This window comes from Phoxinus phoxinus (genome assembly GCF_949152265.1).
Source record: "Phoxinus phoxinus genome assembly, chromosome: 17".
Classification (NCBI taxonomy): Eukaryota; Metazoa; Chordata; class Actinopteri; order Cypriniformes; family Leuciscidae; genus Phoxinus; species Phoxinus phoxinus.
The window spans coordinates 16,369,474-16,396,936 of record NC_136892.1 but is presented as its reverse complement, the minus strand read 5'-3'; the positions used below and the strand labels follow the sequence as shown (position 1 = coordinate 16,396,936).

The following is a 27,463-nucleotide window of genomic DNA, read 5'->3' as shown; positions in this document are numbered from 1 at the left end:
ATCACTCATAACGTCTTTTTCACCTGGTGTTCCTATTGGATCTCACGCCAGTCAGTTATCTTTCCCGTCGTCTGATTGGCTGAGGGGCGGATCATTCCATTGAATGAGTAGCGGAAGTAGATTCGGACACTCGCTGGTGCTCATTTTGACAGGAGTGAACGCACAATTCAGGTAGAACTTGTGTTACATGCTGTTGTTAATATATGGGATATTGTTTAAAGAGAAAGTGTATGTTCGCTATTGTAGATGATAGGATATTTGTATATACAATTATTTCATATTTGGTTGCATGGCACAGATTTGCGGGATTTCATTGTCTGATTTCCTGCACTATCAAGTGTGCTGCTAACGGTACTAGCTGATCAGATAAGTCCCAGAAGTGAAAGAGAAACTCACCGTGCCAATGCTGATTCACATTTCAACCGTAAAGCCAATCTTTTGACTGTATGTCTACAGATTTAACGTTACGTATCCAAAAGTATCTACTCAGGACAGTCAACTCTCACGCAATTGACACTGTTCTCACCGACAGACGAGACAAGACCGGGTTACTTTTGAAACAATGAAACAAAGTCTCAGCTTACAAATTATGTCAATTTTATTACGAAATTCAAATAATAAATCCGTTTTGGCGCTCTTAAATGTGACGTGACAGATCGCAGTATCGCCTCAGTTCAAGCGGGCGGCACGTGAACTGATCATATTTTCCTCTTTACTTCTAGTTAATTTAACTTAATAGTAAATAAACACGAATGAACATGAGAAGGTATGTTGAAAGAGATTACAACTTAACGAAATGTTTAATGTAATCGATCAATCGGTGTTTCAACCGCCGAAAGGGGTCAATAAAACAGCTGGAGAACAATGTCACACTTACGTTACAATTAAGTTACCTCAGGAAAGCCATTTAATGATCATAACATGTTAGTTAGCTAGACAAATTAACTATGTAGAGGGTAATTTAGCTAAATACATACACTATATTGCATATTTATTATATTTTTAGTCATATCATTAAAAAATATTATAACATTATTATTATTAAAAACGCATTATATTAATTTGAGTAGCTACTTTGAACCTGTAATAATAATACCAGCTGACTGTGACTGTTAACAGCATTAGCTGAAATTTTTTTTCCCCTTGAGAAAAATTAACATGCATGTAGGCCTAACGTTAGCTACTGTAACGTTATCTGATATTTAGTCAAATGAATCAAGATCGGAATCAGATCGCAAGCTTATTAATTGAAATGGTGAAATTTGTGTCAGGCACTAAAACAAACAGTAGGCTACACTGCACCATGTAAACATTGTAACATGTTGTCACTAAACTTAATGAAATTCTGTTTAGTTACCAAATGTTTGGACAATCACAATACACTTTACACTTACTGTGATGTAAGGTTTCACACACATCCCGTAAAGATCCCATCAAGACACATGACATCACGTGTAATGCAGACATTTTTCGTCCGTCCTTTGTTCCTTGACGAACACACGCTTCTTTCTTTGTTCCTTGAAGCACACAAACTTTCTTCTCTGTTAATGTGCAACGTGAACGTTGATCTGCATTTAAAACACCCGGTCAAAGAGTCACGATAACTATGTCAGTGCGACGACAAGTGTCATCCCTACGACACACCCCTTACGGCATTGGTCCTGCCTTTTGTTCACACAGGGCGTGGTCCGGGACTGATTCCAGCAATGTTACTAGGTCCCCATCCCGGGATCGATACCGGAATCAATCCCGGCACGTGTTTGCATTCACACTGAAGGCACTCTAGCCATTGTATGGCAATTTTCTTGTATCAGGAAATTCTGTGAAAGGGTCTCAAGCTTATTAGCTGTATTATTGAATCCCCAATAATAACCAGGTAATGTTCTTCTTTTCTATAGTAGAATATTTAATTAGTGACTCCATGCTTTTATGAATTTTCAGTTGAGAGGGAACAAGCTGCCTAAAGTTTGATATGGTGGACTCTCAGTATTACCTCCCAAATGACATCGGGATCTCTGCTCTGGATTGCCGGGAGGCTTTCAGGCTGCTGTCTCCCAAAGAGCAATTGTATGCACACTACCTCTCTCGAGCGTCCTGGTACGGTGGCCTAGCCGTGCTGATCCAGACGTCTCCTGAGTCTGCCAACATCTACGCATTGCTGCAAAAATTGTTCCGCGCACAGGCGCCACTGCAGCTGAAGGCAACAGCGACTGCAGCTGGACTGAGCGCAGAGGAATATCAGGTGAAATGACCTGTTACGAACACCAAAGTTAACATCTTGTCTGTGTTCATTGTCGTAACAAAGTTCTCTCTCATTCTAGGCCTTCCTCGTATACGCTGCTGGGATTTATGCAAACATGGGGAACTACAAGTCCTTTGGGGACACCAAATTCATCCCCAACCTTCCAAAGGTGAAACACCCTACTTAATATGTCCCATGTGTAATCTGTCATACTTGTATGCAACATCCCGACAGTTTTAGTATTTGATAACTATGCCTTTTTTATATGCAGGAGAAGTTCAAGGCTCTTGTGTGGGAGAGCCTGGTGTTTGAGGAGAGCCCCAGGGACATAGAGGCGCTGTGGGGCTGCTGCTCTGAGCCCCTCTACTCCCTAGAAGACAAGCTGAAACAGCTCGGTCTGGGTGACAAGGTAAAAGAGGAAACAAGTAAGACTTTTTTTACAGCTTAGTATCAGGTTGATGTTTTACTATTCATTACTATTCTCTCCTAGGGGATCACAACTTACTTCTCAGGGAACTGCTGCTTAGAAGATGCAGAGTTTGCCCAGAAATTTCTGGATTCCAAGGTATCAACTTTGTTTTGAAATGTGGAATATATTTTCTGTGAATATGTGAGACTCCTATTCATTAGCTACTATAGGTAGTAACTAGATGAATGACAAAATGGTAAAACTGTTGATAAAACAATTTGAGGTACAAACTAGTGTTTATAATTACCATAATAAATTAAATTATGACAACAAACACCACTTTCCAACATCAAGCTGCATAACAGACTTTTTGTACAGCTAAAATTACTGGAAGAAAGTGACACCGGAAGCCTCGCACATTCCTAACAGCTGTATTGTTCATCAGAGTAATATGAATTAATATAGTGTATGACACGTATATAATATTAAATGTTTCATAAAATATTAACATAAATTATGTTCCATATTTGTAAAGATTTATAAATATTTGTAAATATTTTTCTGAAATTCCTGCTTTTGTTATCATTGAAAACATTTGATACGCTTTTGAAGTCCTTAATTTTGATCCCAGGGAACATGCATACTGGCAAAAATGTAAAGCGTTGAATACATTAGAATTTAAGCATCTGCCAAATGCATATATATATATATATATATATATGTATATATGTGTGTGTATATATAATATGTACAATAAGGTTCATTTCATTAACATTGTTGAATGCATTGGGTGTCATGAGTTAACAATGAACAATACTTCAACAGAATTGATTAATTCAGGTAAATTTCTATAAATATTAATGTTTACCATTTCAGGTTGTATAAATTAACATCTGTTAATGTGCTATGAAAAACATGAATTAACAATGATCCTGAGTTCATAAATGAACTAATCTAAATTAATAAAAAACTAAAAGTATTGTTCATTGATTGCTCTCTATAATTTTAACCAATTGAACCAGATGTAACTAGCTCAGATGATCTTGTTATATCCTCACTAACAACATTAATGAATATATATTCGCTCACATTTAGAGTACTCTTGTCTGTCCTTGTAGAAACTGAGTGCCTACAACACCCGTCTGTTCAAGACTGAAATAGATGGGAAGCGGTGCTATGAGGTGCGTTTGGCATCTGCTGAGAAGGCGGGTGAGTATACAGAACCATTTAAATCCAGTTTATATGTTGTGTATTACTTTATTTCATTTGAGTTTTTTTTTTTTTTTTTCACTATTTTCTCATTGTCCTCTTTTTTCCCCTCCCATCTGCAGACTGCTGTGATGCTGAGAAGGGTGGTGAAACTTTTTGTGGTAGATATGAATTTGAGGATGCTGTGTTCTCTGTTAAGAGGGGCGATTATTCCTTTCTTATGGAGAAAGTGTGTCAGAACTTGGAAAAAGCCAAGGTATGACAACATTCAACCTGAAAAATGTGGATGTGAAATGAACAGCATGACCATTTGAAGCATGAGTAAAGCTGCTGTTGTTGTTTATTTTTGTCTCAGGCTCATGCAGCCAATGAGAACCAGAAGAAGATGCTAGAGGAGTATATCCGCAGTTTCACCTATGGTTCAGTGGATGCCCATAAAGAAGGGTCCCGTTATTGGATCAAAGACAAAGGACCTATTGTGGAGAGGTGTCGGACTCATTTTTAACAGACCTGTGGCCTTTTACACAAAGCTAATTGAACTAAGAATAAGAGAAAAGTTGACAAAACCAAACAAATCCAACCCAGTTTAGATTCAACAGTTTCACAACACTCGTTATAAACGTTCTTTGTCAACTCAGATTTGATCCTGAATTTGTTTAACTCTGGAGCGCATGCACCTGAAAGCAACAGCCAATCACACGAAACACGCAGAGCGTCAGTTTGATTCACTTTTCACTAGTGTCAGCGCAGTTTAGTTCTCTGCTGAAGATGTATACAGAGATTGTTATAAGACATGATAATCATTTAAACACATTTACAAGCCAAGAAGAAACACTGCTGCTGCTGAGAAAGTTTGAAAAGGCTGCTAAAAGAAAACATCTTTAACAATTCGAGCGAATTAACTGAATTAATTTTTTTTAGGTTTACAATGAGCTTAAAAGAAAATAAGCAGTCGGTTTAAAAGCTTTATAAATTCAAATGTGTTTTTGAGTATTCAGACCGACTACTCTAATAAGTATAAATAATTAGAAAACAAAAGCTTTGCCTTTATGCATAGTACAGTTGTAGAGAGGACAGGAAGTGTGGGAGAGAGTGAGAGGGAGGACAGGATTAGGAAAGGGCCATGTGCTAGGATTTGAGGTCATTGGCTCAGATAAAAGCCTCATGATTTTTGTCTCTTAAAATTCTTTTTAATGTGTAGTGCTTTAATTTGGAGCAAGGGATATAGGAGTGAGTTTACTGCATTAGATTAATGCCACTTTGCTCACAGCTGATTGGTTCAGTTTTGGTTTGCGATCTCTTACTCTGAATAATACATGCTTTTGTGTGTTAGCCTTGTAGCATTAGTTAACATGGTGATAAACATAGCTAAAAACAAATACATCAGTTTGAACCCCCCAAAAACAGAGTTTGTGCAAAGTAAACTCCGATTTGCCTGGATTGCCACAGAAACCAACTCTGTGAAATAGGCCACAGGCTATTGATATAGGCTTAAATGTTTGATTTCATTGTTGAGCTAGACTTATTGGTCTTTCCCATTTGAAATTTCCATTACAAACTTTTTTATTGTATTTATTTTTTATCAGTTACATTGGCTTTATTGAGAGCTACAGAGATCCATTTGGCTCAAGAGGTGAATTTGAAGGTAAGATCAAATATTGTAATTTCTTGTCCAGATCTATTCATTTATTAAAAAATACACGTAAAAATGTAATGCATACATACGATGGCTTGAATACACCTCATCTATGATGAACATGTTTTTAATTCCTGAATTAAAAGTAATTTTGTTATTATAATTAAAAGTCTTATTAAAAGAATGATTTCAATGATTTTCAAAAAAATTAATTAGTAGTTTGGAATAATCTTTTATTTGTATTATTATTTAATAATATAGCAGTAATAATAATATTTATGATGATGATTATTATCTCAAAACTTTTTGTCCACCAAATCGGTCATGTAGTGCAACCAACATCCAAAAAAAACAACAACAAAAAAACAGGCAATCATTTCACACAAATTTCTCAGACAACCAGTAACTGTTGTAGATTCCCAGTTATGACTTCTGTTTCTCTCTCTCCTTCGCACTTACCACCTTGCCCAACAGGTTTTGTTGCCGTGGTGAACAAGGCCATGAGCGCTCGCTTTGCTCAGTTGGTGAGCTCGGCCGAGGTCTTGCTTCCAGAGCTGCCTTGGCCTCCAGCCTTTGAGAAGGACAGCTTCCTCAAGCCAGACTTCACCTCTCTGGACGTACTCACCTTCGCCGGCAGCGGCATCCCTGCAGGAATCAACATTCCAAACTGCGAGTCCTCTGAACTTACATGGATTTTTCCATATGCAGTCAAATTTGATTGATAAATGTCCTATGAGAAATTGTAACCATTTGTCTGTCTGTAGATGACGACATCAGACAGACAGAAGGTTTCAAGAACGTGTCCCTTGGGAATGTGCTGGCTGTTGCGTATGCCACGCAGAAAGACAAGCTCACCTTTCTTGAGGAGAATGACAAGGTAAGGCTGATGACGGCTGTCTGTAAGGTTGTTATGCAGGAGTGTCCAATCCTGGTCCTGGAGATCTACCTTCTTACAAAGTTCAGCTCCATCCCTGATCAAACACAACTGAAGCAGCTTGTTTGATCAGGGTTCGATCTGAACTCTGTGGGTAGGTAGATCTCCAGGATAAGGATTGGGCACCCATACCCACGGTTTCACAGACAAGGCTTAATCCCAAACTAAAATGCATGTTTGAGCTGTTTTAACTAAAAGCTATTTGCACTGACATATCTTAAAATATGTCAGTTCTTTCTGTGAAACCAGGCCATAGTCTAATGAATCAAACATGTTGAAGTAGAGGTTCAGAGTGGTCATTTTTCTTCCTCTGTGGCTTTATGCCTGTAGGACCTGTACATCAAATGGAAAGGCCCTTCTTTTGAGGTGCAGGTTGGACTCCATGAGCTGCTGGGCCATGGTAGCGGGAAGCTCTTTGTTCAGGTAGAGAAACGCAAGCAGATCAACATGTTGCTGTATATACTGTATGTGACTTGTGGGATAACTACAATTAGCTAACTACATCAGTTAACATGAACTAACAATGAAAAATAGTTCTAAAGCACTTGTTAATCTTAGTTAATGTTAATCTAAAAAATGTACTGCCAAAATTTTAACTAAGACTAAATCAAAGTTCTATCTGTTAACATAAGTTCATAAACTACACCTAACATGAACTAACAAAGAACAGTTGTATTTTTTATTAACTAAAGATGAAGTACTGTTACTAACGTATTGCTCATTGTTAGGTAATATTAATGCAATAAATAACCTTAACTAATGGAAACTTATTGTAAAGTTTTACCAATAAATGTGGTTCTTTTGAACTTTCTATTACCGTATTCAAAGAATCCTGAAAAAAAAATCACTGTTTCCACAAAAATATTAAGCAGCACAACTGTTTTCAACATTGATAATAATAAGAAATGTTTATTGAGCATCAAATCAGTAAATTAGTGATTTCTGAAGGATCACTTTATTTCAGCTTTGCCATCACTAGAATAAAGTACATTTTAAAATATATTCACATATAGATCTGTTATTTTAAATTGTAATAATATTTCACAATATTAATAAATAGAGTTCTTTCACATCATTTAAAAATGTTATTGATCCCAAACTTTTAAATGCTGGTGTGTATATATATATATTTGAGTGGCATTTAAAGTTCTCCATACAGTACATGCTTTTTTCCCCTTCTTTTTTCTTCTTCTTCATTAAACCACTTGCAGTAATTCTTCTGTTTAGCTATGAAGCTGTCTAAATTGTCTTTGTTGCAGAGCGTCTGCTTGGAGCCTAAACTCTCAATAGAACATAGTTGTTTTGAACATTTCATGAATACAAATGTTTCAGTTTCTTCATCTTATGTGTTTGTATTGAAACAGGATGATAAGGGAAAATTCAACTTTGATGAAACTGCTGTACGTAATCCAGAAACAGGGGAACTGGTGAGTTGGTTACTTTGTTATCCTGTTCATTACTGGATTCAACTGTGTTTTACCCTCTTTATGAACCTTGCACTGCCAATCACAGTCATAAAATGGACCTTTCGGCTTTCAGATCTCGAGCTGGTACAAGGGCAGCGAGACTTGGGACAGCAAGTTCTCCACCATCGCCTCGTCCTATGAGGAGTGTCGGGCTGAGTGTGTAGGTCTCTACCTGTGTCTCAACAAAGAGGTGCTCAGGTGAGTCACTGAACCTTCAGTCACTTCTGTGTGGATTCACTCAGATATGAATGCTGAGCAATTTGTGTGTGTGGCAGTATTTTTGGGCATGAAGGGGAGGATGCAGAGGAGGTGGTGTACGTGAACTGGCTGACCATGGTGCGTGCTGGCCTGCTAGGCCTGGAGTTCTACACCCAAGAGAGCAAGAGCTGGAGACAGGTGAGATTTAGATGTGTGCCTGCCCAGAAATCATTACTCTTTTTTTTTTTTTTTTATTATTTTCACATCTTGGCATTGTCCTGGCTGTCATAGGCACACATGCAGGCCCGGTTTGTGATTTTGCGGGTTCTGTTGGAGGCTGGAGAGGGGCTGGTTGGTCTGAAGGAGTGCACGGGGACAGATGGACGACCAGATGCTGTCATAACACTCGACCGCAGCAAGATCAACACAGTGGGCAAGAGCGCCATCCAGAGGTTCCTCTGTAAACTGCAGGTACAGCCAGTTTACTGTTCAAACGGAACTAGTTTTCTGCAAACTAAATTATACTGCACTGCATACACTAGCCTACCTGTAATTAAAAATAGTATGAGAAACAGTACATTATGCAATAGAAAACGTTTCCAACCGTAGTATGACCACATGACATTACATTTTAGAAATAAAAGGCTTTATTTATATATATAAATATATATATATATATATATATATTAGTTTATTTAATGTGTTAACATTTAGTAAACTGTAAAATAACAGTGATTTAGTCACATTATTGTATCAATCTTTAGGACTTTTCACACTTTAAATAGTTAACCCTGGGTCATTCTAAACCCCAGGTAAATGGGATCCTTGGTTATCTTTATTCATGTTTCACACTTGTGTGTTTAAAATCCTTATTTGCATATTTGCGGTGTCAGTGCTGACAAATATAAATTTTTTTCTGGGTGAACTTTTCGAACTATAAAAGTAAGAATGATTGTCTCTTCGCTCCAATTGTTGCGTTTTCCATTGCGGTTTGATATTTATCCCGTCATACGCAGAAACAACTGTTACATGAATATAAGGCACGCGATTGGTTGTCGTTTGCTAAGCATCTAGTTGTAACATTTTAACGCTGCATCGTTTCACACTGTCCAAGTTTGGCACCGCAATGCGGAGTTAACAATGCAAAAGCGGTGCTAACCCTGCTTCAGAAGAGGGTTTCATAACCCCGGGTAAAAAGTGGTGCTAAACTCGCATCTAAATTACAAGTGTGAAACGCTCCGGGGTTAAAAGTGGTGTTTAGAACGGCAATAAGCTGGGGTTTACGTTTTTATCAAAACAGATGCCGCAGAATGTGATGTCATATCACGACCGTTGCCGTGTCTGTAGCTCAGTCTAGTGTGACTGCAGCTTGATGGAACAGAAACGAACTTCCATAACGATTTGCTTTTTTTGTAAAGGTGCACAAGGCGACAGCCGATGTGGAGGGAGGAAGGGCTCTGTATGAAGGCTACTCTGCTGTAACTGCTGACGGCACCTACGATTTCCTGCGCCTCAGAGAGACGGTTTTGCTCCGTAAGGAAGCTCGTAAGATGTTTGTCCAGGCTAACACCTTCTTCAAAGGTTTGTGTTTAGCCTCCTTCCTTCAGCCATATCTTAAATATTACCATTCTTGTATGATCAGTGACAGAAACACAGATACACATATACACAAATGGAATAATGTGCTGCTGTTTGTGTTGTAGATGACGCTGTGAAGCTGGTCGAGTATGAAGGCAGCGCTGAAGGGCTCATCCAATCTTTCGTTGAACGCTTCTCCGACGATGCCGAGGAGGTAGAGGCCCAGCTGCTGGAAATGACCCGCACAGATTCCACCTGCTGGTGCTGAGAGGACACAGTGCTGTGGAAGTCCTCTCAGACGAGTATTGGACCACACTGAGTCACAGCAACTTTCGGAAATGAACAAAAGGCTGCAGAGTGCACAAGGAAGGGACTGGTAATGATTATAAAACCATTCACATGTAGGAGGAAGGAAGAACCGCACTTAAACACAGGAACATGACCCCAAGTGCTTTACCTTCCCACTATTTTTCTTTTTGTCAATTCACTTCTAAACAAAGGCAATTCTGATAAGAGTTTTAATTAGAAATTTCTGTTCCTGCTTCAAATCCGACCGCAGCCCACGCTTCCCACATAGGCATGTGAAAGCGCTGACAAGAGTGAACTTGCTGTGTGAGGGCGGGACTTATGTAATCACACCACGTAACACACTTTCTCAACTTACTTTAAAATGGAAACATACTCTGCGCTAACTACAGATCATATCTAGTGTAGTTACAATAATATGCTGATTCACTGATATCTAGGAGAAATGGTTGCATTCATTCTTAAGAATATACGTTGTTCATTGGTTTACTGGCTGTTCGGTTCCTCAAAGTGTTCAGTGTGGACTGTGAAAATCAACAGTCCCTACCAAATAAAACCAATTATTTCCGAAGATATTGTATTGTTGTTTACTTCCAAAATACCAAAACATTTGTACAATGCATTTCATATAAATATTATCATGATACAAGGTGAACAATAAGATGATTGATAAATGAGAAATTTCCATAACTGGTTAATTACCCACACAGTTTTTACATTAGAAAAGACAAAAAAAGGGGGGGCGGGGTTTCAGATAGAAAACTGAAATTCGGGAAAATGAAGCAAGTCAATAATAACCAACCTATAAGAAAATTCAAAATAATATAACAAAAGGAAATGCTTATAATTTATCCCAATGACATGACACAACACCAGCTGAACACTATCCATAATTACCAGTAATGGACATAAAAATGGGCTAAAAATTAACCTATTTTACTATAAAGAACATTTTGTGCAATTAAAAGGTTCAGTGGATGTTAAAGGTTCTTCATGGAACCACAGATGCCAATAAAGAACCTTTAATTTCAAAGAGTATAATCTTAAAATTAATTCAGTGGAAATACAGCTACGTTTTTGAGCTCCATTACAAGCATATTATTATTATATCAGCTTTTATGTGAGAAACCAGGCATGCTGTATAAAATACAGAATTTGCCATGACCTACTTGTAGCATTCAAAAAAAGCCCTATATTACGCAACCTCCTCTGTGAGATCGACTGCGCCCCCTCTGTTCAGCTTCTGGGAACTGTCAGCCTGATTGGTCACCTGGTAAATAAGGGGAACCCCACTCGCGCCCATGCTCTGCAGGTCTTGAACCTGTGTGTTGGACGGGAGAGGTGTTAACTCCCCGTCTTTCCTCCAGTACAGGCTGTAATCCTCCGGCCGGTCCACCCCAAACTTCAAAGCACAGAGCTGAGCCATAGCCTCACCGTCGAGCGCAGTCTTCCACATTAGAGTTTTCACTATGCTACGGTCATCATCTTGAAACAGCACCTTTATAAATCTCTGTGGCATAGAAACAACACATAGAGCTCTTGTTTTTTGTTGCTACTTTTGATATAAACTTTAATGCACGATTTAGCAAGTGATGATGTTCTTTGCTTTGTTCAACCAGTATATCTGACCTGGGGCAATTTGTTGTCTTTCTGATTTGTGGTTTCGTTGCTCCGACGCCGACTCCATTCTTTCAGAGACTCTCTGGCCTGGTTTGTGAGGCCGTTGGGTGGCACATCCTCTGGCTGACTCTGAATCAGACTCAGACTGGCATAGAGACTTGTCAGATAGTAACCCCCTTCAAGACAATAATAATAATGATTAATAAAAATAAATAATAATTAGATAATGATTCCAAAGTATTTATCCATACCTTCTCCTGTAAGCCAAGAGCTTTCCAAAAGCTCCATCATATACTCCACCTCCAGAGAGATCTCTGGCATATTGCACAGGACCATCACATAGGATAGAGCGGGCAGGAAGTCATCTGCTCCAAATTCCTGACCTGTTTTTTAGAAATACAAATAGCAAGGACTCGTTACATTGATCATTAGTGACAGTAAAGACATTTATAATCTTGCAAAAGATTTCTATTCCAAATAAATGGCATTCTTTTGAAGAATCCTGAAAATATTTAGCATGGGTTCCACAAAAAAACTTGGCAGCACAACTGTTTTCAACACTGATAATAATAAGAAATGTTTATTTAGCAGCAAATCAGCATATTAAAATGATTTCTGAAGGATCATGTGACACTGAAGACTGGAGTAATGATGCTGAAAATTCAGCTTTGCCATCTCTACATTTTAAAATATAATAAAATAGAAAATTAACATGTTAACATATTTCACAAATATTACTGTTTTTACTGTATTTTTATCAAATAAATGCAGCCCTAGTGAGCATTAAAGACATTTAGAGTCCCCCTGTGGTGAAAATACAGGTTTTAATGTTGTTTATATGTCTATGTGGTATTTTTAATATGCGTTAAGACAAACCATGTGCAAATTCATGTCACATCACCACCCTTGTACCAGTGAACCAAAGACAGACTCAAAAACTCGGTTTAAAATCGCTGGTGTTTCTGACGTCAAAAACTACCTTGTAACCAATCACGTCAACGTGTGATCGTCAATGAGTGGATCTCTGAGCTGGTGTGAGAGGAGGCGTGGCTAATTTGCATATTCATAGAGCCACGTATGCTAACTGAGGTGTAGTTATTGAAACTTTTTTTCCTTTAAAATAGCTTGAATATATGTAATTCTGGTGATCAAAAATGAGTTTTAAGGGATAATATTATAAAAAATATCTTACTGACCCCCAACTTTTGAACGGTAGTATGTGCACAAATAAATCTACATGTATAAAATAAACCAATGCTATTTAAGAACTTTACATTACCTGATTTGTTTTTCATGGCTTTGTAAATGAGTTTGCAGATCTGCAGGAGTAGCAGCACTTTGTCAATGGGTGAGTAAGCCCGCTGCATTAGAGTCAACTTGTGCTTAATTTTCTCAATGCCCTGGGCGTCAGGAACGCCCACCTGAACCCCAAAGAGCTTCTGCGGTGAGGCTCCTTTAGCTCTTTGCAAGTTGTCCGTCATTGTCTGGAAGGAACCATCTTGTTTGTGCAGGCTCCGAAGAGCCGCATCAATCTGAGGCTTCAGAGGCTTCAGCACACAGCGGAACATGGCTTTCTCCAGCGCTTGGTCTGCACACAGGAAAGTACAGTGGTATTTCACAATTTAACTTGTTTGAATGATACTGACAACATTATAACATTAAATCATACTGACTTAAATACCTTTCTCGTTCTCAGTCAGAAGAGTTTCGATTGGAGGTTCAAGCTCTCCACACTCCAGAAGAAACGCTTTGGCCTGACTGATGAAGAGACGCAAATCCTGCAGCAGCTGTACAGGAGAGTTCAAGGACTGGGGCTTCAGTGCCTCTCTCTGCTGTCTCAGGAAGTCCTGAACCAGAGCGCCAAACGCCATGCGGCGATCACGAGACAGGTCCTCCACCATCCGTGCCACTCGCTTCTCTGGGGCGAAAAAGGATATGAAGGCGGCGCTCATCTTGCGTAGGGCAGACATGGACTTCCTGGGAGGCGACATAACCGGGTTGCTAGTTCCTCGGATGAGAGGAGGACGCTCGGGACTCTCCTCAGTCTCGTCGAGGCTGCTAAGCGAACTGCTGCTGTCCAGCTCACTAAGGGACGGAGCGTGTCGCTGTTCCAGGACAAGCTCTTCCTCCTCATCCTCTTCTTCTTCCTGTCCTTTCTGCAGCAGGATTTTCATCTGGGCCTAAAAGCACAAAAAGACAGTCAAGAAAACACATAAACTAAACTAAAATGTCCCGTAAAATCAGTGCTGAAATGTCTCTACCTTCTGGAGAGCCTTGGGCATCTGATAGTCGTCTTCTTCAGCAGTGGGTGAAAGAGTAGGGGTGACCATGGTCTTCTTCTGAGACACTACACAAGGTTGCATGTAGTCTGTGGCTTCCTGCTCAGTCTTCTTAATAGCTTCCTCACCAGCCTGAACTGCAACAGGGGGGGTCATCTCTTTTAAAGCTTTTAATCTTGCTTTGCATTTGGCTTTAGCCAGTAACGGTGGTGGAGGTGGTGGGATGACAGGTGGTGACAGGGGGCTGGAATTTTCAGTGGAGACTCGAACCTTTATGCTGGTTTTGAAATGATGACGTCTGCGCATGGCGTTGCGACCAGGGTAGTCTTGTAAGAAGAGGGGATTGACGAAACATAGACCTTTGCCTCCCCCGTAATTCAGTTCATAGGGACTACGTGTTTGGATTGGGCAAAGCTCCTGGAATGGGGTGGGGTTTAGGTTGATGGGCGTTGAGCAGTCTCCTGGGCTTAGAGTTGGGGGCAAGAGTTTGTCAGCGGCAGAAGGGTCATTACGAGGACCCCGGACATTTAAGTGGGAACTCCAGAACTCTGTGGAATACAAAAGGGCATTGAGATCATGATGAACATGTTTTATGCATATTAGATTAGCTGACATTTATGAACTCTAAAATCGTTTGAGTGAACAATAAATTAGCGTATTAGTCATTGGCTATAGTGACCGATAATTAATTAAATTTCATTTCCACAATTTTTTAGATTAAACTAATATTTAAAGTAATATTTTTACTTTACTTTTTAAATATTTATTTTATTTATTTTTATCAGCCATACTATGAAAAAAAAAATATATAGTTATTTTCTCTCTCTCTCTCTCTCTCTCTCTCTCTCTCTATATATATATATATATATATATATATATATATATATATATATATATATATATATATAAATGCACTATATATATATATATAGTGAAATATGATCAAAATAACTGTTTATAATATAATTTTAATTTATTCCTGTGATGGTGAAACTGAATTTTTAGAATCATTCCTCCAGTCTTCAGTGTCACATGATCCTTTTTTAGGATTTTTTGATGAATAGAAAGAACACTATTTACTTGAAATCTACATCTTTTGTAACATTATATATTAATTTACTATCACCAATTGAATGCATCTTAGCTGAATAAAAGTATTAATTTTTTTTTTTTTTTTTAACTGACCCGAAATTTTTGCCACTTTTTTATGCACTATGCTTTTATCGTATAATACAAAAATAAAATCTACAAGAACCTATGCTCTACCTATAATTCTGGGATTGGTGCAGCATGAGCATCAGAAAATGCCCGACAGAAAGCGCCTTTCAAACCTTCAATTCATTTTCAATTCACAGATCATCAAAGTTGTACCTACCCACACCCATATGAGAGATTGACTCCAACTGTTTGTGTGAGGAAGCCTTGGCTATTGCTTCAGGCAGCTCCAGAGTGAAAGGAAGCACATCCCTAAAATACAGATCCACAATAATGGAATAAAAATATAATATTTAGGGAGTGCCTTGCTGTTGTTGTAGATAGAACATAGTAAATACTAATCCATACCGACTGACACAGTAGAAGGCAACGAGTCTGCACAGATCTGGGAAACTGATAGCTGAGCTTTCCAAAGAGAAGGCTGTTAATAAAAAGGAAATGGTTTGTCACCAAAAGTCGTTGACATAAAATTAACAGAATAGTATGGCCAACTCATTGCTTACTTGCTTAAAATATATTCAAGATGTCAAGCGTAATTTATTAACAAACTCACCCGAATCCTCTTCTCGAATGACGACCTGTTTAATGAAGGACGGCGTGCTGTCATCTGCCAGCCGGACGCACAGCATTTTTTTCTGTGATGTACTGGACTTGCGCACCAGGAACGTCTGCAAGGTAACAAAAGTTTAGAAGAATGTTGTTAAAGTTTGATTGTACTGTAGGCTAACTGTCTCTTTTCAAAGCAGGTGGTGTTTGGAATGTGCTTGCTCACCCCGGGGGGCTCACGCCGCAGGATGTGTAGAGCTGTAGCCGAGTTACCGGAGAGCTGGAGCCACACAGGGTGCGTCAGCAAGAGCCGGTCCAGCACACTAATGCTCCTCTGGGATCCTCTCTGTGGACAAGCCCGTCGGTCCCCCACGGGCCGAGAGTCAGGATAGTCGTACACGGGGTCACCCTGCATCTTCTGAACGACAGCGAGATCTCAACTCCTTTGACAATGAATCTCTGTTTCTCCTCTTTGTGAATGTTCACATTGGCAATTGACAAATAAAGGAAGTTCTGACCAGTTTCGGAGGATGTCTGTAAGTCAGTGACTTAGACCTGTCTTACAGTAAATTATTCATGTACACATCTTAGTTTTTCTTGAGTGTTTCTCAAACATTTTGTCACTGTTTTTCCTAGAATGGCTATTTTCACACAATCATGTGCCTACTTATTCCCTCTGACCGCTGTTTTCAATAGCTACGGGAAACTCCCTCGCTGGCTCTGTTTTTCTCCCGGCCATGTGAGAACGGTGCGTCACAGTCTGACTAATACCACATCTCTACCGTTTTTGTTCTGCATTCACACAGACCATTCAAAAAACACTTGCATTGTTCTTAAAGACGAAACAACAGAAGCGTAATTTATACCAAACGTGATGCAAGGTGAAGAGGAACTGAAAATTACATTTTCCAGTTCTATTTAAAAAATACAAAATAATAATAATAATGCAGGATTTGATGCATTATTTGAGAACTTTATTTTTTCACTGATACATTGTATATAATAAACACTCTTTAGTATCTAATGCTGACTATTAAAGTAACTTGTTCACTAGTTGAGTGAGGTTGGCTCTGTGTGGGCCAGTATGGAATACTTTTTGGCAAGAGCTAATGGCTGCTATGGCAACAGAGGCTTACATATTGCACTAGGCATTCCTACCCACGGACACACACGCCTCCACTGTTAAAATTTAGGAAAGGCCAGATACCTTTTCCAAAACTTGATTCTACAAACTATTGAGAAGAACTGATAAAATGTAGTCTAAATACGTTGAATGTAAGTGGCTTTTTGATAAAAGTGTCTGCCAAAATGCATAAATGTAAAGGTTTTTTTTTTTGCTGCAAAAGGTAAAGAAGTATTGTTATAATTTTGACGTTACTTGGAAGATAAAGAACATATATAAAAACTATATTAAAAGAGTGATATATTACAACTTTCCTCTCAAGGGACTATTTGGTTCCTTGTAGAAAAAAAAATCCCCCAGAATGTTGTAGATTCATTAGTAGGACAAAAGGCCAACTGAGATATTCCTCTAATAATACTTTATAATAATAGTCTAACAAGTCTGCTTAGGGGGCAATAAAGTATGAAACGTCAAAAAAAAAATTATACTAATACTTTAAGTGGTCTAACCACTACTTGCACCTTGAATACGTCTGAGTGTACTTAATTAGTAGTTGACTTAATTAGTACTTAAAAAAGAAAAAATATTTTTAATTCATGACTTAAAAAGTTGATATTTGCAAATATCAAGTTTTTAAGTCATGAGTCAAAAAAACATTTTATATGGGTTACTCCATGTGACCTAAACAAAATTTATAAATAAATTAAAATTGTCCTTGTCGCATGACAACAACGTAAATTCCTGATTAGGCCACACTACTTTTGTTTGGGCAAATATTGATTTGGAAAAGCTTAAAAAAAAAAAAAATTGCTGTAACAATTAACAAATAATAGTATGCCAAACACCTTAGGCCTACATCTCTCCTTGAACATTCTTCTATGTCCTTAACCATTCCAATGGTGAATTCAGTTTTAATGGATAAATGAGGGTATACTGTAGTCCTGTCTGCTTGAGCTGTGAAATTATTGCTGCCTTATTTGTTGGTGTCTCTGCATGAGCAGAGCAAGTCCAGACTGGTGAGAATGAAGCCTTTAAGTATGCACTGGGAAAGAGCTGCTATTATCTCTGTTCTGTAATGCAGGCTGAGGTTTTTTTAATTGTTGCCTGAACAAGATATTTTCAGGAGCTGTAACTGGATACAGCACTAAAGGGAATGACAGTGGATATGTCTTTTTATTTAAAAATGTATAAAATGTACCTACTGTATACAGTAAGTACTTAGATACTGCGCCATTTTTATATAAAGACTGGAAACAGTATAGCCAGAGTAATGGGATTCATAAATAGTAATTTACTAATGATTCAACAACAGCCAAATAATAATAATAATGAATATAAACAGATGAATGTGTAAATACTTAAAAGAATGTAACTGCTACAAATATACGTTATAAAAGAAACATTCTGAAACAATATAATTTGACAGCCATGTCCAATACAGACTTCTGTGGTGGTACTTTCGCAAATTTGTAGGTTAATATAGGCAGTGTGTGTGTGTGTGTGTGTGTGTGTGCGTGCGTGTGCACGTGTTTACATTAGTAGGCTATTAAAAAAGAAACACTGATAGGCTACGTGTAAAATAGGAGAATGCAATAGATAAATCTTGACAATGCGAATCTTTGTCAGTATGATCAGTGAAAAGTCTTTATAAATTCTTCGTACAATCTTCATTATTTAAAAATAATAATCATCTTACACTTTTGTGAGTGCGCGAACTTCCTCAATCTCAGTTCTCTCTAAGAAGAGGGTTAATGTTTTACTATAGGCTAACCTGGCACTAAAACACTCATACCGGTAACCATATTTAAAAGAGATAGAGAAGAAGAGCCACTTACCTCTGTTCATCAGTCGCTGCTATTCAAAAAGAACAAACTACACTATTCGTGACTTTTCCCAAAGTGTCAGATCCATGAAATGCTCTGAACTAGGCTACTTTTGGAAAAGTGGAAAGTCCGGGAATATATAATTAGGGGGGTTTTGCTTGTTATTCCACCATGCACACGTTTAAATAGATACCAACGGGAGTCTAGTATGTGAAACTGTGATTCACACTGTCTGTTTTGTCTTCTCGTACACATGTGTTTTTTCCAGGCGAGCGCGTTATGACTGACAAGTCTCATACCTGGGCGTACGCATGCGTAGCTGTGACGCGCTAACAAACAACACAAAGAGAGAGAAATATAATTATATAATCTATTGCCCCACGTCCACATTCCCACTTTGAAATGAATAATAATAATATACCTATGTCTTCCACATTCACTCTTTGAAATCTATAATAATAATAATAATAGACTTCACCTAGTAGACGCAGCTTCCACATTTCCTCTTTGAAATTAATACAGCGTCGTCATAATGACTTTTCAGCTGAATCCTGGACTAGTTCATCTTTTTAATATTTCTAGTCAAATTATAATAAATAAAAATTACAATAAACACTTGCATATCGAAATATATAGGGTATAGCAGTTTGATGAACAGATATACAAAAAGAAAACACAAACACACACACACAGGTTGGGTTTCCGTGTTTTATGGGGACTTTATATTTATGCATCTGGCTGCCATTCTGTTTCTCTTTGTGCATCCCATGGACGTATTTCCAATACTTGAAAAACAGCGTTATTCCCTATGAAATTGTGAACGTTCCATATTTAAGGATAGGCTACTTTATAATGACAAATTCCGGATCCTTCCACCTATTATGTGCACTCGCACGGACCGGACGACTGTCACACCGTCAAACAGTCGGGAAACGGATATGAAGTCTGTCCACCGCGTTCGGTAAGAGAGAGGGTCGACAAAACATTTTTGTCGTGTTGAGAACTTAGCGCCTCGACTCTATTCATTAGTTTTTGGTCGTATTTGTTCCCGCTTGCCCTGAATTGTTTTAACAGTGAGTATGATGAGCGTTCATTTTTGTATTTCCTTGTTTATGGTTGCTAACAAGCTAGCGCGTGGCTAGCAAACTACGCGCGTGCTAATTATGCGATTTTTACAATTTCTTTAAGGCTTATATGAACACAAATGGCGCGTCTTATGGGGCTGGCAGGTGCGAATGTTTCGAGGAAGCTGTTTAAAGTCAGCTGGCTAACACTATGTGTGTAAATCACCGCCAGTTGTCATTAGCTAAACTCGGTGAGCTCAGCGCTTTCTAGAAGCTAACGTTACTGCGCAGCTCAGATTAGCAGCGCGTCCCCGCATCTGGCGGGCTACAATGTTATTTTTTTTAACTGTAAGTTAATGGTCAGAGATTTTAGCATTTTGCCTTTTTCTCTTGTGTCTATCACCCCATACGAATGGCGAGACGAACTATTATATGGGGCTTTTCTCACAAAACGCGTTTATAAATGCAGGTTAGTTGAATAAACCACGCAAGGCCTAGAGACGTGGTTTTTAATGTTAAAACTTTTTGAACTTCGTCACATAATTTAAAATAAATAATTTAAGCACAACGGCCAAACATGTTTACCACATTTACAAAAAACGGAAAAGTAACGTTAGGCCAATGGAGTGGAAAAACGTGCGTAATTTGATTTGAGGTGTCTCAGTGATGTTTATTCAGCTGAACCGATTCAACTTCTATTTAATAAGCCCTCCTCAAATTTCAGACCCATCTAGTTTTAGTATGAATTGGTTCTTGCCGCCAAAAAGTAAGAAATAAGGCTTGTTCCCTATTTCTAGGTAATCTGGGGTGCAATGGACGACAGCAACGCAGTGAAGCTCTTTGTTGGGAATCTGGATTTGGAAACCACACAAGATGACCTAATAGCACTTTTTGCCCCTTATGGAGAAGTGGTGCACTTAACTGTACTGAGGCAGTTTGCCTTTGTCCATCTGCAGGGAGAAGGGGCTGCTGACCGTGCCATCCGTGATCTGAATGGTCGAGAGTACCGTGGCCGGAGCCTTGTAGTTGAGGAATCCAAAGGGAGGCCCCTCAATTCCACCAAAGTATTTGTGGGGAACCTATGTGCTTCTTGTTCAGTTGAAGACCTGTATGAGCTCTTCTCGGCTTACGGCAAAGTTCTTGATTGTGACAAAGTAAAGAGTAAGTGTGTTTATAATACACCTGCTTTGTATCAGTGCATAAATATTGGCGTTATATGACATTACAACTTGTTCTCTTGCAGCAAAGCTCTCCTCTTTAACAGGCTACGCATTTGTGCACATGGAGCGCAAAGAGGATGCAGATCAAGCCATTGAGGGTCTTCACGGGACCTCATATATGGGACGTCCGCTCGCAGTGGAGCTCTCTAAGGTACAGCAGACCACAAACAAGGCCCCTTGTGCCAGCTGTGGTGCGCATGGCCACTTTGCAGGAGAATGCCCAATCAACAGGCCTCCCATGGAGCACCACCAGAGTCAGGCTGCTGTCTTAGCAGCTGCTGCTGCCGCCGCCGCTGGGCTTCCTCTCCAGGTGCAGCAGAGTGTCCACAACTCTTTCTACAATACTGCGAGCACTGACCCGACGTTTGCAGCTCTGAAAGACTTGACCACTTCCAGGGTTGATGGCAAACCTGTCAGTGCCGCGGTCTACGGGGCCTTGGCAAGTCAAGTCTACAGTGCTGTCGCAGACCAGGTGCTCAGCTCGACGACAAGCCAGGGTAGGAATGGCTACCCCAGTGAAGGAGAAGCTCCTCCAGGCGCTACCGCAATTAACCCTGCCTATGGAGCAAATTCCTCTCTGTATGGTGCCAGTCCAGCTTATGGGACCATGGGAGGCACAGAGCCTGACCCCCAAGCCATGTTTGAAGCCGCTCGGGCCCGATTCTTTGAGCAGGGACAACAAGTTCTGGCCGAACAGCAGGCTGTGACCAAATCCGACCGAGACCGAAGTCCAATACGGCGTGCAGCCCCATTACTGCCTGACCCGGTTCCCCAGCCATTCTCCCAGACACGACCCAAACGACGGGCCCTGCTCCCAACACCACCTGGTGGTCCAGAATTACCTGCAGTTAAGAATGGAGACCCAATTGCAAGGTAAAGGCATCCTAAATATTTTGCTACGTAATGATGCATATAATATTTTATATATATGTGGGCTGTAACGCTACACACAACACACGATTCGGTTCGTATCACGATTTTTGACCCACGATTCGATACAAACCTCAATTCATTTCGAGGAGGGGGAGGGGGGGGGGGGTTGGATTAAAGAAAAAAAGAGAGATTGAGACAACAAAATAAGATATTTTTATCAAATAATATTTGAAAAACCTACAGGTAAATAAATATTTGTGAGTCTTCATTTTATTTTGTTTGTCTACTCCAGTTCTTGTTAAAACTCACTAGATATGTTTATTCTGTGCATTTTCGGCACTTTTGTTCTGAAATCATATTTATTTCGTCCATCAAAAGTGTGCTTTCACTTTAATTGAGCGTGAGCAGCGCAGCAAAAACAGACTGTGCTGAAACCCCCGCTTCACTGCTGCTCACGCAACGCTCCTGCTTGACGCTCACGTGCTGCTCCTGCTCCCGGTGTGAATGCACTCATTGATTAACATGCACGCCGAAAAAAATACGCGCTGCTCACGTGCCGCTGACGCTTGCGGTGTGAAACAGCCGTTACAGGTAAAATTAAAGAATTTATCCTCAACTAGTTTTGTGGTGTAGTGTGGTGTAGGTCTACGTATGATAACTTCAAATAATACTAATAGTAATTTAAAGATGTGGTAGCATTGGATCTGAACGGGAAGGATAACTCTGGGAGTTGTAAAGGGATTGTCCCGATTCTGCCTTCTCACACCGCGACACAGGTTCGTGGATCGCGATTTCGGTTTCATATCGTTACAGCCCTAATATATATATATATATATATTTTTTTTTAGGTTATATATATATATATATATATATATATATATATATATATACATACATGTATATAATGAACAATATGAATTACATATATAATATTTATTTATTCTTTCTCCATACCAGGTGCTATGCAGAGTACTACCAACAGTACCAGCAGTTCCAACAGTACCAACAATACCAGCAGTACCAACAATACCAGCAGTACCAGTACAGCTATCCGCCGCCTCCGCCGCCACCTCCTCCGATGGCCATGGTGCCTCCAGGCCCAATGGATCCGCAACAGATGGTGGCCCCTGGCACCACAGCTTCACCAAGAGTGTATGAGCCAACTTCAGCACACAAGGAGCCCCTCCTACGCCACCCTGATTACTCTCACCAACACACAGAGTCCCCATATCGATAGCCCCCATTACATGAGTGTGTGCACACGTGTATGGCTGTGAAAATGTGTGCGTGCGGCAGTTTTGGTCCTACATGACAAAATAAACTGGAGGAAAGGGATAAATTTAATTATTTTAGTTTCGCAGTTATCTTTCCCCCACATAATGTCAAATATGTCATTATGTACAGAATGTAGAAGTTTACAAGGCCATTTTGATTCTGAGCCCCTCTCGTTTTTTTCCCCCTTATTTGTTCGAAGTGCTCAGAATTACATTAGCTGTCAGTTTTATAGATAAAATACCCTTTGACCGTTGTGTCGGGTCAAACATTCTCTGAAGTCAAATGACTGTGCCTTGTAAAAAAATCAACTTTTTTTTTTTGTAAAGTCTTTTGTAAAACAAAGTACGTCAGCTAAGGTACAGTTTTATTAAATTCATGGTTCAGCAAAGGAGCAGCAAGCCTGTCAAATCTTAATCCAAATTTTTGTCAGTTCATTGTATTTGGCTTAGACTGATGTTAAATTTCACAGCGATTAGGAAGACAGCATAATTTAGATAGAATATAAAGAGGACCTGTGTGGTGTGTGTGTGTGTGTGTGAGTGAGTGAGAACACATGTTAACAGTTTGGCTGATCCCTTAGCTTACATGAGCACCACAATCACATGCACATCATACTTATTTTGTATAGTCCTATTTGAGTAAGGGTGGTGCATATGGATATATTTAGGTAAATCCGTACCAAACAAATCCACAAATCTGTACTTGATGCTCTAACCACTGCCTCACTAGTGCAGATGGTTACGCCTGCCCAGTTCGACTACAATAAAACTGATATTAAAATCGCCTGTCGCGAAAGAGAGGTAAGAACAGATTAACTGCAAAAGGGACACCGTTAATTTGTCGCTCGATAGGCATATTCAATGTTCTAAATGTTTTTCATTTGGATACCTATATTGACTCTGAATGAGTTTGAGATGTCGTTTTTGCTAAATAGCAAACAGAACTGGTTCTATAGCCTGCCAGTAGCAATTATGCATGTTTTGCAGGATTTAAAGAGCAAACGACTGCCATCTCTGGCCTTGCATCGTTCTCTTACATGGACAGAATACTTGGGAGTATTGACTTACTAGTACGGGTGGTAACCCCTCAAATGTCTTTAAAAGAGAATGAGGTTTTTACGTTCTTGTTTCCTTTGAAAGTAGCCCCATGCAATTACTATTATGTTTCTCTGACCATTTATTTTGTTCACATTATTATAGTCTCTTTATTATTCGAGTCATGTGAAGTTATTTCAGGGGCTTTGGGGTGGAAACACTTAGTTATTTAGGGAGGGGGGTGATAAACTTGTTCAGGCCTGACATATAGTTAGTTAAGGCAATTGGTTATAAGAGTGAAAAAACAGTGAAGTGCTTCATACAATTGTATTTTTGTTCTTAAGGAAAAAAAAAATGTCCTGTCCCAGTTTGAGCATTTTAGGCAATTCAATTAAACATACATGTTATAACATTATAAACTGAAAGTGTGTGAATAATTCATCCAGGTTAAAGTCCATGTAACTAGTGCCAGAAGTTTCAAACTTTTGTAAAGTATGAAGGGAATCCACCCAAAAAATTCATAATATCTGCAATAGTTTTTGCTAAAATTTCAAAGTGATACAGATGTTATGACAGTTGAGTAGCTTCCCTTCAGACACAATAAAAGTGAATAATGCTTGAAATTGGAAGGTATGATAAAAAGAATGGTTTGTTTAATCATGTTATGTATGTCCTCTTTTCCTAGAATGCCCCTCAGGCAGTCTTCAGTCTTTCATTCCAAAGAAATATGGTGGGGTACACACACAAATCTCACTTAGCACACATAACCCATAATCTCACCACTCTACATTCAACTTCATCTCTTTGATTACACTTCACAGGCAAAAAAACACTGTAGTGTGAATGTTCTCAATTTGATGTATGATAGAAGAGATGGAAAGGTGGTGGCGGTGTAGCTTTTTGCAGCACACCAGGACTCCACACATTATTCTACACAGTAAATTGTCTGTTTTGCATTATTATAAATAGTGTATGTCTCTTGTTATTATTACTGCTGTTCCAGCCACATTTTCCCTTTTCGCTAACTACAGCTAAAATGGCTCCCGGGCCTCAGGACGCCAAGTTGAGCATGACGGGGGAAGAGAATTAGCGCCCCACAATGCCTCGGACGTGCTCACCACTAAGGTAAAGCCATTTGCCCCCAACCACGCCTGCACCTCGATTATACACTTCCCCATGATTCTAACACGCCTACTAGAGAGGCTCAGAACAGACCCACATCAGTTTATACTGACAGTACAGTCAACACAATGGGTATGGCACATATTTTCTGCTATGTGGTTGGATCAGTGCCTATTGTGGGGGAATTGTAGTGTTGTTGTTTTTTTTCTTTAAGCCTGGAGCAGTAGAATCAGCTCCTTTAGCTTCCCCAAAATGCTCATGGTTTGGTATTTTGTCTTAAACTTAATTGGTAGAACATCTAGTTATTTTCTGGGTTATTTGTTGGATATTTCATATCTTTTGAGTTAATGTTTTTTTGCCCCAAATTCTCATGATAAAAGGTTTTAGTGCCTTTGAGGTTTGTTTTCTGGCAGTATGCTTTCAAGTCGAGCTGGAAATAAATTTCCAAGTGTTTTCTCAAGCAGTTAGAGGGAAGAATGGCTGACATTTGCCTTGGCTTGTTCTCTGGCATTTAGTCTTTTTGAAGCACTTCCAGTTGGCGAGATGAGGCGCTCCAACTGTGTTTGAATACTTAAGAAGGGTGCAGAGCTGTCCAAAAGTAGGGAAATGATCTCGTAGGTGAGTAACCAATGCGTCCAGCTCACATCCACCTCAACTTTGTCTACTTCCACCATTTCAGCCTCACAAGATCATAGATTCCACTGCAACACACTGATTTTAGTTTTAACTCTTAAGAGAAGGGTTATTGATAGCTTCTGCAAATTGCTCATAAAAGAAAACCATACATTTTTAAGTTTTTTTTGTTTTTGTTTTTTTGTTTTTTTTAGTTCTCAGGGTAAAGATTGTGCATGATTTTGAATGATGTTGTCCACATACAGATTTGAATAAGCAAAATGAACTTTTTAAGGTTTAGTTCACCCAAAAATTACATTTCTTTCATTAATTACTCGCCCTCATTTTGTTCCAAACCCATAAAACCTTCATTCATCTTCACAACACAAATTAAGATATTTTTAAATGAAATCCGAGAGGACGTCATTACAACCTTTATGGGCCTTGAAAGTTTTAAAGACAATTAAAATAGTCCATGTGACTACAATGGTTCAACCTTAATGTTATGCAGTGATGAGAATACTTTTTGTGCACAAAAAACAAACTAAAATAACGACTTCATTCAACAATTTCTTCTCTTCAACATCGTTCAGTGGATCACTTCTGGGTTCTTCTACGTCAGAACGCCGGCTCATTTTTTGCCAGCTCCAGCGTCAGCATCACACGCATGCGTCGTGGTGCTCACGTGAACAGCGTTGGCCAATAATGAGCCAGTGTTCTGACGTAGAACCCAGAAGCGCTGCACTGTTAACTACGTGATCAGACTGACACGGAAGAGAAGAAATAGTTGAATAGTTATTTTGGTTTATTTTTTGCGCAGTTATTGTCTCTGCATAATATTAAGGTTGAACCATTGTTGTCACATGGTCTATTTTAACGATGTCTTTACTACATTTCTGGGCCTTGAAAGTTGCAATGACGTTGCTGCCTATGGCTGGTTCAGAAACCTCTGATTTCATAAAAAATATCTTAATTTGTGTTCCGAAGATAAACAAAGGTCTTACAGGTTTGGAACGACACGAGGGTGAGTAATTGTTGACACATTTCAATTTTGGGTGAACTTTAACATGGGGACCATCTGCTGCAAATTTGTCAGAAATGTATTTTGTGGGTATTTGAAAGCCCTTGTTTAAGGTAAGCCTATTCAGTCAGTCACTTGATACAAAACTATTTCCTATCTGAAATCAAGTTTTTCGAAATCAGTTTGTGCTTTCCTTTAATTATCAAAAAGGCTTGAACCTCAAATCTTTCGTTAAAATTTTAGAACACTTTACAGTTGATATATATTGATATGATACATATTGATTTTGTGTCTTTCACAACCTTCCAAGGACTTAAAGCTTCACCTCTGATTGATTTAAAGGTGCTTTGAAAAGCTGGGCAGTGGAGCATTATTTGTGGATAAACTATGATTGTAGATAATCCAGAACTGAAATATTCAGTGATTCAGGGAAGTTCAAGTATCATTGATCCTTTTTTCTAGGTCTGAATGGGCAACTTTCATTGTGGTCTATGTAATTGTGTTAATGTCTGAATCTGAATCCTAACGTTTTTTATTTGCAAAATGGCTTTAGTGCCATGATCTTTGTATTTTCTTCTTGTAAAGTTCAATAAATGATGCTTAAAGCGTATTTATGGTCTTGTTTTATTCATTTATTATTTTTTATTTTCATGTTTTA

At 39.0% G+C, this 27,463-nt stretch overlaps 3 protein-coding genes across 5 annotated transcripts; 2 read left to right on the top strand and 1 right to left on the bottom strand.

The window, feature by feature from the left end:
* The first annotated feature begins 85 nt into the window (after positions 1 to 85).
* Positions 86 to 10,700, top strand: dpp3 (dipeptidyl-peptidase 3). The gene is made up of 18 exons (XM_079586213.1): positions 86 to 171; positions 1,942 to 2,242; positions 2,322 to 2,411; positions 2,514 to 2,651; positions 2,733 to 2,807; positions 3,770 to 3,860; positions 3,983 to 4,116; positions 4,216 to 4,346; positions 5,447 to 5,505; positions 5,971 to 6,165; positions 6,261 to 6,373; positions 6,761 to 6,853; positions 7,795 to 7,857; positions 7,970 to 8,094; positions 8,172 to 8,292; positions 8,386 to 8,565; positions 9,513 to 9,675; positions 9,798 to 10,700. The coding sequence occupies exons 2-18, from the start codon at positions 1,973 to 1,975 to the stop codon at positions 9,938 to 9,940; spliced, it is 2,184 nt and encodes a 727-aa protein (XP_079442339.1). The 5' UTR covers positions 86 to 171; positions 1,942 to 1,972; the 3' UTR covers positions 9,941 to 10,700.
* On the bottom strand, positions 10,568 to 18,922 carry rin1a (Ras and Rab interactor 1a). Of its 2 annotated transcripts, none has more exons than XM_079586211.1 (11): positions 18,597 to 18,922; positions 15,865 to 16,056; positions 15,646 to 15,760; positions 15,441 to 15,513; positions 15,253 to 15,344; positions 13,860 to 14,425; positions 13,280 to 13,778; positions 12,878 to 13,186; positions 11,850 to 11,981; positions 11,608 to 11,774; positions 10,568 to 11,488 (listed from the first exon to the last, which is right to left on the bottom strand). In XM_079586211.1, the coding sequence occupies exons 2-11, from the start codon at positions 16,051 to 16,053 to the stop codon at positions 11,174 to 11,176; spliced, it is 2,457 nt and encodes an 818-aa protein (XP_079442337.1). In that variant the 5' UTR covers positions 16,054 to 16,056; positions 18,597 to 18,922; the 3' UTR covers positions 10,568 to 11,173. The 2 variants fall into 2 exon arrangements, with proteins under 2 accessions (XP_079442337.1, XP_079442338.1); XM_079586212.1 differs by having other exon boundaries at positions 10,675 to 11,488; positions 15,865 to 15,984; positions 18,597 to 18,841.
* Positions 18,923 to 19,267: 345 nt separating this feature from the next.
* Positions 19,268 to 27,414, top strand: rbm14a (RNA binding motif protein 14a). Of its 2 annotated transcripts, none has more exons than XM_079586208.1 (4): positions 19,268 to 19,545; positions 20,446 to 20,809; positions 20,892 to 21,741; positions 22,699 to 27,414. In XM_079586208.1, exons 2-4 carry the CDS (start codon positions 20,461 to 20,463, stop codon positions 22,976 to 22,978), a joined length of 1,479 nt encoding a protein of 492 aa, XP_079442334.1. In that variant the 5' UTR covers positions 19,268 to 19,545; positions 20,446 to 20,460; the 3' UTR covers positions 22,979 to 27,414. The 2 variants fall into 2 exon arrangements, with proteins under 2 accessions (XP_079442334.1, XP_079442335.1); XM_079586209.1 differs by having other exon boundaries at positions 19,489 to 19,657; positions 22,699 to 25,012.
* The last annotated feature ends 49 nt before the right edge of the window (positions 27,415 to 27,463 follow it).